General features: G+C 50.9%; 1 protein-coding gene across 1 annotated transcript in view; it reads left to right on the forward strand.

The window, feature by feature from the left end:
- Positions 1–10,138, forward strand: part of CACNG4 (calcium voltage-gated channel auxiliary subunit gamma 4) — a gene marked incomplete at its 5' end in the record, with an annotated part of 58,311 nt that extends 48,173 nt beyond the window's left edge. The window contains 2 exons of the mRNA XM_007959707.2: positions 4,258–4,398; positions 9,600–10,138. Coding sequence (XP_007957898.2) covers positions 4,258–4,398; positions 9,600–10,138 — 680 coding nt within the window. The remainder of the gene's footprint in view (positions 1–4,257; positions 4,399–9,599) is intronic.
- Between the last annotated feature and the right edge of the window lie 379 nt (positions 10,139–10,517).

Here is a 10,517-nt window from a genome sequence, read left to right on the forward strand (position 1 = left end):
AATTGGTTCTCTCACAGTTTAGGAGGCTAGAAGCCCAAATTCAGGGTGTCAGCACTCTCTCTCTGGCTCTGGCTCTGGGGGGAGGGCCTTGTCTCCTTTGAACATCTGTGGGCCCAGCATTCCTTGGAGGTCTCCATGTGTCTCGGCATCAGTCTTTCCCTAGGTCTAGGAGGTCCTCGGTGCAGGGACCTCGGGTCCAAAGGACACATTCTGCTCCTGACTCTCGTTTCCTGGTGCTACTGAAGGATAAAAGGTGATGCAGGCCACACCCCAGGAAAACCCGCTTCCATGGAATCAGGGCTGTGACCTGAGCAAGGGTGGTGTGAGTTAAGTAAGGAGGATACATTCCACCCTAATCATGCCTGCATTAACATAACAAACATAACCTGATCCTCTCTAACATAACCTAATCCTGCCTCAGGAGCTCTGGTGGTACAGTGGTTAAAGCATGCAGCTGCTAACCAAAAGGTTAGAACCCACCAGCAGGTCCGTGGGAGAAAGATGAGGCAGTCTGTTTCTGTAAAGATTACAGCCTTGGAAACCCTATGGGGACGTTCTACTCTGTCCTCGAGGGTTGGATGAGTCAAAGTCAGCTCAACAGCAGTGGGTTTGGTTTGGGTTTGATCCTTCCTCATTCACCACAGGCAGAGGTTAGGGTTTACAACACATCACAAAATGGAAGATAATTATATCAGGTCACAAAATGGAGGACAGTCACACAATGCTGGGAATCATGGTCTAGTCAAGTTGATACATATTTTGGGGGGATACAATTTAATGCATGACATAGACAAAGAACACAGACAAAGCTCCCTTCTGGAGGTGACATTCTAGTGCAGAGCAAGTGTGTCTGAGAAGGTGACAGAAGGTTCCACGGTGCTGCTGCCTGTGGGAGACCCTGCCTAGGTGCCGCTCAGCAGTCCAGGTGTGGCACACCAGACCCTCAGGTCACAGGCTGTGTGTTCTAACCTCGTCTTCAACAACTCCAGAATGAAACCAACCTTCCAGCCGTGCATTCTGAAGTTTTCCAGAGACTTCTGGGCTTTTGGTTTTGTTTTTGCTGTGGCAGGCCCTCCTGCCATTGCCCTGCTGGCTTGCAGATCCATGGCCAGCTGGGACCTGTCCCTCGTGAAGCCCAGGGTTCAAGTGGTCACTGCCTCACACCCAAGCTGCCATAGTTCTCTTTAACAGTCCTATCTGCCTTGTCCTGGGCTTAGCACCCTCTTCCAGGCTCCATATTTCCCATTTGTTGGATTATATCTGTACAGGGTGCTGGTGTCGGGGCTGCTGTGAGTCTGTGATGTGCCTCAGGGTGAGTTAGAAGGAGGTGCCTGTCCTCCAGGCAGACAGAGATCCTCACCCCTACTCACCCCTACTCATCCCTCAGCGGTGACAAGCCCAGTCAGCATTTGCGTATTCAGAACTCAAGAATGAGCCTGTGTGGGAAGGGACAGGTGCTCACATGACTTACGGGGCAGGGTGGATGCTCTGAGCCAGGCCAGGTCCTCAGTGACCTCAGAGGCATCGGGTTCCCTGGGTTATGCTCCCGTTGGCCTGGCCCCTCTGTCCCATCTGCAGAAAAGCGCATCGGAGCACCTGGCTTGGGCTTCTGTAGTCGGCACAGCTCGGGCACGTTTCAGAAACACACAGGCAGCTTCATCCCAGAGCCTGCGGTTGCAAGAAGCCAGAAGAATCAAAGAGGAGGTGCCAGGAAGAGCTTCATTTCATGCCCCGAACAATCTCTCTCTGTAAAGCAAGGGCACATACTGGGAGGCTTACAAAAAGGAGACAAACGCTGCCTTCAGAGGCTGAAAGGATGCAAACCAACTCAGCTGCCTGAGGAGGCTGGCGCTTGCAAGTGCTCCCAACTCCTTGTCCCCGGCTGGGGCCACCAAGTGTCCCTGTGGCTGGGATTTCAACTGGGCCAGGAGACCACAGGCACGTGGGGGAGGCCAAGCTCTAGACTTCCCCTCATGTTCCCCTGTCTCCCTTCTGCCCTCCCTGCCAGCCCTAGATGACCAGGGAAGGGGAATGTACTTCCCCTAAGGCCCTACTATAAAAGCAAGAGTCTAGTCATTTCCTAGGGCTGCTGTAGAGGGCAGTGGTGGTTCGGTGGTAGAATTCCTGTCTCCCAGGGGGAAGACACAGGTTCAAGTCCCACCCGGGGCACCACTACTTGTCTGTCAGTGGAGCCTCGTGTGTTGCTCTGATGCTGAACAGGTTTCAGAGGAGCTTCCAGACTCAGACAGATGAGGAAGAAAGGCCTGGTGACCTACTTCTGAACATCAACCAGTGAAACCCTGTGGATCACACTGATCCAATCTCAGCCGACCGTGGGATGGTGTCAGACTCGGCAGCATTTTGTTCTATTGTATATGGGGTCATTGTCATGGATTGAACTGTGTCCCCAAAACTACATGTCCACTTGGCTGGGCCATGATTCCCAGATGTTTGATAGTTATGTAATGTGTAATTTGTTATATGATGATGCAATTGTCCCCATGATGAGATCAGCCAGTCAGTTGTCAGGGGATTTGGGTGGGATGCAGTAACCTTACTCTGGAGTTTCTCTGGGGTATGGCCTGCTTCACCTTTTATCTTAGAAAAGAAAAGGAGAGAGAAGTGAGTAGAGAGTAGGGAACTCAGTATCATCAAGAAGGAAGAGGGGAGGTGGAGCGTGTCATTTGGACCTGGGTCCCTGTGCTGAGAACGTCCTAGAGCCAGGAGTCACAGAGAGAGAAAGCTGGGGCCCTGCCTTGAGACTTCTAGCCTCCTACAACATAAGAGAATGAATTTTTTTTTAAAAAGCAAACCACTTGTGGTATTTCTGTTAAAGCAGCACTTTATTACTAAGACAATCACCATGAGTTGGGACCAGTCTGACAACAACTAACAACAGGGCTGCATAATAAATGACCACAAACTTGGTGGCTTGAAGCAGTAGAATGTATTCTCTCACAGCTTTGAAGGCCAGAAGTCTGAAAGCAGGGTGTCGGCGGGGCTGTGCTCCCCTCAGGGGCTCTCAGGGAGCACCCTTCCTGCCTCTTCCAGCTTCCGGTGGCTGCTGGCATTCTGTGGCTTGTGGCATCACTCCTCGTACAGCACCTTCTCCTTTCTGTCCTTGTCTCCTCTTCTGCCTGTCTCAAATCTACACAGCCTTTCTCTTCCAAGGGCACTTGTCATTGGGTTTAGGGTCCTCCTGGTTCATCCAGGATGATCTCATCTTGAGATCCTTCACTTGACTATATTTGCCAAGACCCTTCTTCCAAGTAGGTCCCATTCACAGGTACAAGGGGTTAAGATTTGGACATATCTTTTTGGGGGACATAATTCAAAGCCCTACAGGGAGATACTAATATCTCCAAGTCATGAAAATAGGAATCAAAGTGGCCATGGGGGTTACCCGTTTCTGGTCACCTAGCTGGTATGTGGCAAAGCAAGGGTTAAATGTAGGTCTGTTGGACACCTGGGCCATGGGCACCCCATCCTTCCCAGCTGCCTCCTCCTCTGTGATGACCAGTGCGTCCTGAGCTTCCACATCGTCATGGTATCCTGGGGATGGAGATGATGATGAAGACAATGATGGTCTACAGGCTGTCACTTATGAAGCACGTACTATGGCCAGGTTCTGTACTAAGTATCTTATACATACAAACCCAACCATAGGAAGTAGGTGCCATTATGAACCGCATTTCACAGATGATGAGACTGACTCGTAGAGAGGTGAAGTGGCTTAACTAAGGTCACACAGCCAGCACGTGATGGGGCACGGACTCACCCAGACCCATCCAATGCCAAAGCCTGTGCCTTCAGCCACTGATCAGGGTTCCTCTCATGGGTGACGGTTCTCAGCCCTTCGGAAGCTTTTAGAGACAGTGGCCACCAAAGGTCATTGTGGGCTGTGTCATGTGAGTTGATGCAGTCCAGGCTCCTCATGACTGCTATCATGGCCTCCTGGGCACCCCCAAGGGGCTCTCTTCTCCCTTCTGATGTGGCAGGAGTACAGCCCATACCTAGGGGAGCCCAAGTGAGATGTGTGCAGATGTGGGCAAATGTAGTTCCTCCATTTGGCCCTGGGGAGAGTAAACAGCAGGCCCAGAGCCTCACTTGCATGGGCCCCAGCTGCCCCGCCCCACCCTGGATCCTGCCCCTCCACACATCTCCAGGTCTTCAAATCCAGGGGAAGGGCCGTGAGCTGCAGGCCCACGGGGGCAGCCAGCCTCAATGCCCTCTGCCTTTGTCTCCTGCCCGGCCTAGGCATCGTGCGTGCCTCCAGTGTCTTCCCCATCCTCAGCACCATCCTTCTCCTGCTTGGGGGACTCTGCATCGGTGCTGGGAGGATCTACAGCCGCAAGAACAACATTGTCCTCAGTGCCGGCATCCTCTTTGTGGCTGCAGGTAAGCCTGCTCACTCTGGCTGTCCCCTCTACGTGCTAGCTCTGGGCCAGGGGCTGGGGACATGGGGTAGTGCGCAATGTGGTCCCCACTGCCAGAGAGTGCATACCCTGTAAAATCACCATGCACAATTAACTCCAGGAGTCCTGGGTGGTATGACCACTTTAAACCCTCCACTGCTAACCCAAAGGTTGGAGGTTTGAGTCCAACCAGAGGCTTCTTGGAAGAAAGTCCTGGCAAGCTACTTCTGAAAAAATCAGCCATTGAAAACCCTATGGAGCCTATCATTACTGATTGTTTTGATCCAAAGTTCTATAGAAGAATCTTGATCAAAAGGGAGAAGAATGTGGAACAGACTCTAAAAATTCTCATGGAATCCAGACTTTCTTGAGCCACTGAAGCTAGATGAACCCCTGAAACTAGTGCTCTGAGATTATCTTTAAATTTTAAACCAGAACTATCCTCTGAAGTCTTCTTTGAACCAAAAAAACAGTTTACCTTAATAAGTAAAGTCTGTCCGGTTTGACCATTGTGCTTTTTTAAAGACTTATCTGTGTAAGACCAGATTGACAACAGCAACTCAAAAGGTTAGAGGAGAAACTTAGGGAGCAGTGAGTGTTAGTCAGTGATGGTGGGACAATTTGGAGGAGGATGGCAAGAATATTTGCACAACTTGAAGAGTGTAATTGAGTCTCATTGTCACTGAGTTGTGCATGTAGAAATTGTTGAAATGCCTTATGACTGTGTATTTTCACCAAAATAAAAAAATACAGTCCCAATTCAAAACAGACAAAACAAAACCCTATGGAGTACAGTTCCCCTTGGACACACATGTGGTCACTGTCAGTGAGAGTCTATTCCACAGCAACTAGTTGGTTAATTAACTTGAAAAGTCCAGGTATGCAGAGTGCCCCAAAGAAGGAATGCCAGGTGCCTTGTACACTTGTAACAGAGGAGTCTGACTGAATTGGGGAATTGGGGAAGTACTGGGGGGAGTCATATGAGGCCAAGGCTCGAAGGAGTGGCCCGGTAAAGACAGGGCAAAAGGGTGCAGGACAGATGTTCCCTGCAGAGGACAGAGCCCTCATTAGGGGCCAGAAAACAACAACAACAACAAAGCAGTTGTCACTGAGTCAATTCCAACTCATAGTGACCCTGTAGGACAGAGTAGAACTGCCCTGTAGGGCAGCAATCTTTACCGAAGCAGATTGTCACATCTTGCTCCCATGGAGCAGCTAGTGGATTTGAACCACCGGTCTTTTGGTTAGCAGCCAAGCACTTAGCCACTGTACTGAGTGAATATGAATTAGAAACATGTCATGCATTACTTAGATCCATCCTTTTGTGGGCTTTCCTGAGTAACACTTCTGAGGGGCAGTGGGGATGTCTTTGAAGCCGTGGTCCTTTTCCTAGCCAGGCTTGGAGGTTCTTCTCTGTAAGAAACAAAGTCTAATGTGCCCGGGGCAGAGCAAGGGGCTCAGTAGAGCCTGCCCATCCTGACTACCCCAACCACCCTGAGAGGAGGGCCAAACATCCTTCAGAGCCACCCCACTGCTCCCCAAAAGCACAACCCAGGAGAATTTGCCCATAGAAGTATGAATCCCAGTAACATAACCAACCAAAAACCAAACCCATAGTTATAGAGTTGACTCTCTGGCTCATAACGACCCTGTAACACAGAACAGAACTGCCCCATAGGGCTTCCAAGACTGTAATCTTTATGGAAGCAGACTGCTTCATCTTTCTCCCACAAAGTGGCTGGTGGGTCTGAACTGCTGACCTTCTGGTTAGTAGCTCAGCTTTTAACCACCATCAGGGCTCCTATTAACATACCATGTGCCTGAAAACCAAAAGCGAAACCCATTGCTGTCGTGTTGATTCCGACTCATGGTGACCCCACGTGACAGAGTAGAACTGCCCCATAGGGTTTCTAGGCTGTAATCTATATGGGAGCAGATCACCGTAGGGTGGGTTCAAACCACCAACCTTTAGGTTAGCAGTCGAGCACAAACCACTTATGCTACCCAGGGACCTTACTGCATGGCTAACCACTGCACAGCGGTTGAGCGCTGTCAACCCCTCTGACCTTCAGCAGAGACATTAAATGTGTGGCTTGTGACTGCAGACGTGACAAAAATCTGAGGCAGAGGTGGGCTCACAGCTGGTAAGTGTCCAGTTGGTGGCTCTCAGCCAGTCGGTACACAGTCCAGTATAGGAACAAGGTGCCTGAATTGCTGGGAGAGTATGGAGGGGAACAACTGCCGGGACAAAGTTTTAACTCTGGAAGGATCATTGAGATGTTGGCACTCAGCTAGATACACCCTGAAGGTTCTGGCCGCACACGTGGTGTTCAGATAAAAGTACAACAGGGATCTCTGTCAGGAAGGGCAGGAGCCACATGACTTCTTAGGCCTCATTCCAGTAAATAAATGCAAAATAAATTTCAAAGCTCAGCAATTGTTTCTTCAGTTCTTATCACAGCTCCTTGTCCCTTCCCACCAGAGTTTTTGCTTTCTAAGCGTCTTTTTTTCTTGCACCAGACTGGTGAGGGGAACTGCTCTGGTCTGAGGAGGCCAGCCTAAGCTCCAGGCCAGGCTCTGCTCCCCGCTGGCCAGGCAAGTTACCTCACCTCTCTGTGCCAGGTCTCCTCAGCCTGAAATGGTGCGAGAATCCCCATGGTGGCCATAAAGATAATGCCAGTCATGGTGGTGATGGTACCGCCCTTGCTGGGGTCAGGCAAAGGGCCTAGCACAGTGCCCAGCCCCCCTGTTGTTGTTGTTGTTGTTATGTGCCGTCGAGTCAAACCCGACTCATAGCGACCCCTCCTTGGGTTTCCGAGGCAGTATCACTACGGAAGTAGGATTGCCCAACCTTCCTTCCGAGGAGTGGCTGGTGGGTTTGAACCGCCAGCCGTCTGGTTAGCAGGCAAGTGTCTTAGCCACTATGCTACCAGAGCCCCAGGTCCCTATAAATGATTCTCGTCACCATCTTGTCTTGTCCCTGTGGATTCTCTTGGAAAGGGACATGACTTCTGTTCCCACTGTGGAATTGAGGGACAAAGAACTCAAAGGTCTGGCTCAGAATCTCATAGCCAGTCAGAGAGTCAGGCTCCTAGTCCCAGGTCTGTATTCTCTCTCCTACACCAATGAATAGATGTGCATATTGATGTGTGTGTGTCTGGGTGTGTCTGGATGTGTGTAATGTGTGTGTCTGAGGAGTATGATGCATGTGTACATGTGTATTGTGTGTCTGAGAACTTGTGTGTGTGTATGTATGTGTGTAGTGTATGTGTCTAAGGAGTATGATGCATGTGTACATGTGTGGTGTTTGTATCTGAGAAGTGATGCGTGTGTACATGTGTGGTGTATGTGTCTGAGGAGTTTGTGTGTGTGTAATATGTGTCTGAGGAGTGTGGTGTGTTATGTGTATAGTATGTATGTCTGTGTGTGTCTGTGTATATGGGTAGTATATGTGTCTAAGGAGTTAAGTGTGTGTGTTTCTGTGTGGGTATGTATGTGTCTGAGGATTGTAGTGTGTGTGTGCAGTGTGTATGTCTGAGGAGTTGTGTGTGTATGTGGGTAATGTATGTGTCTGAGCAGTGTGGTATGTGTAGTGTGTATGTGTCTGAGAAGTTGTGTGTGTGTATGTGTGTTGTGTGTATGTCTGAGGAGTGTAGTGTGTGTGTGCAGTGTGTCTGAGGAGTTGTGTGTGTGTGTATGTGGGTCATGTATGTGTTTGAGGAGTGTGATGTGTGTGCAGTGTGTATGTCTGAGGAGCAGTGTGTGTGTACGTGTGCTGTGTGTTTGTCTGAGGAGTGTGGAGTGTGTGTCTGAGGAGTGTGGTGTGTGTGTATGTATTCTGGGTGTGTGTTGCTAAGGGACGCCTGTGTTCAGGGTCTCCTTCAGCAGCTCCTGCTCTCGTTCTCCACTTGTCAAGAAGCAGGAACCATCCACCTCACCAGCTTCCCAGCATCCTCCCCTCCTCTTCCCCTCAGCCCAGTGCAGGGGTCAGTGATGCCAGACCAGGGCAGAGGGGCCGAGCAGAGGGCAGCGGGCAGGGACACACCCCACTCTCTCTCCTTCTTCCTCTTCCCCTCTCCACCCGCCTCCTTTAATAAGCCATCAGATTTCTCAAGGTGTGAGCCATTAAGGAAGTCCCTGCTGTGACATTTGAATACTGTCCTGGGGTTTGTTTTCCCAAGGAAAGGAAAGAATAATTATACTAGCCAACACCACACATTAACCCAGACTGTGTTAGGTGCTCCAGGTGCCAAGGGCTGTCAGCCTCCAAGTCCATGGTGAACTTCCTCCTGTGTCTCTTCTCCTCTTTCTTAAGGACACACTCATGACGGTTTAGGATCACAACACACACCCCCAGTATGACCTCATGTTAACTCACATCTTCAAAGATCTTATCTCCAACCCAGGCCATGTTCACAGATACAGGGGTCACCCAATGCCATTGATTCCAGCTCATAGTGACCCTCTGGGATAGAGTAGAACTGCCCCATGGGGTTTCCAAGGCAGTGTGATCTTTATGGGAGCAGATCACTAGGTCTCCCTGTGGAGCATCTGGTGGCTGCAATCCACCGACCTTTAGGGTGGCAGCTGACTGGTTAACCACTCCGCCACCTGGGCTCCTTGGTACAGGGGTTGGGACGTAACACAGTTCAAATCATAGCGGACAGTCAGACACCCATACGGTGGATGGCGCGTGTAATTAGAAAGACGGACGCAGCCTTTCACGTCCTGATACAAAACCATCTCCCAGATGTGTTGTCAGAAGAAACAGTAAGGGCCAGAATAGCATGGAAAGAGAAAAAGAAATATGGGTGTACACTTTCACGTGTGTGCATGTGTGTGCACGTGTGTGCACATGTGTTTGTGTGTCTCCAGAAGGATATAAGAAAGAAGGTAACTGGGTGCCTGCAGGAAGGGAACTGGGTGGCTAGGACACGGGAGCTGTGTTACATCCTTTGGAATCTGCCCTATATTATCCCAATTAAAAGTAATTAATTATAAGTAAAATAACAACCAGAATAAAGAAGGTGGGGAATAAATCAAGGTGAAGAAGGCCACAGGCCCCTCCTCCAACCTCCTGTTCCCCGTTGGTCCAGCTGAGGGTCTAACCTCTCCCTCCTCCCTCCTCCCCCTCCCCCACTTCCTCTGCCTCCCCACCCCCACCCCACCCCGTTTCCCTTTCAGGCCTCAGCAACATCATTGGCATCATCGTGTACATTTCCAGCAACACGGGCGACCCAAGTGACAAGAGAGACGAAGACAAGAAAAACCACTACAGCTACGGCTGGTCGTTCTACTTTGGAGCCCTGTCTTTCATTGTGGCTGAGACCGTAGGTGTCCTGGCTGTGAACATTTACATTGAGAAAAATAAAGAGTTGAGGTTTAAGACCAAGCGGGAGTTCCTTAAGGCGTCTTCCTCTTCTCCCTACGCCAGGATGCCAAGCTACAGGTACCGGCGAAGGCGATCACGCTCCAGCTCCCGCTCCACCGAGGCCTCGCCCTCCAGGGACGCGTCGCCCGTGGGCCTCAAGATCACAGGGGCCATCCCCATGGGCGAGCTGTCCATGTACACGCTGACCAGGGAGCCCCTCAAGGTGACCACCGCCGCCAGCTACAGCCCCGACCAGGAGGCCAGCTTCCTGCAGGTGCACGACTTTCTGCAGCAGGACCTGAAGGAAGGCTTCCACATCAGCATGCTCAACCGGCGGACCACCCCCGTCTGAGCCGCCAGCCCTTCCTCTCAACACCGGCCTCTTCCCAGAATGGCTGTTTGCATCAAACAGGAGGACCACGCTCCTTCAGATGGACAGTTTACTGAAGCCAAACCCCCTGATCCCCAGACACTGTCATGGCTGGCTTAGACTGGAGGTGGGGTGCCAGAAGCCAGAGGCTGAGTCTATCCTACAGAGGGTGTTTGGATCCCTCGCGGCTCTGGAACCTCCCAGGAGGTCCCAGAGCTTTCCTGAGGCTCCGTAGCCTTGGCCAACCTGGGAAAACAAAATTGAGCCATTCTCTCCTCTTGGAAGCAAATCCTGCCAGAAGAATGGGATTCCAGGGCCTTCCCTCCCTGCCTGGGTGCTGGGCCACCGGAAGGCCTCTGGA

Source organism: Orycteropus afer, unplaced genomic scaffold, assembly GCF_000298275.1.
Source record: "Orycteropus afer afer isolate SDZICR_OR568_19922 unplaced genomic scaffold, OryAfe1.0 scaffold00018, whole genome shotgun sequence".
NCBI classification, from domain to species: Eukaryota; Metazoa; Chordata; class Mammalia; order Tubulidentata; family Orycteropodidae; genus Orycteropus; species Orycteropus afer.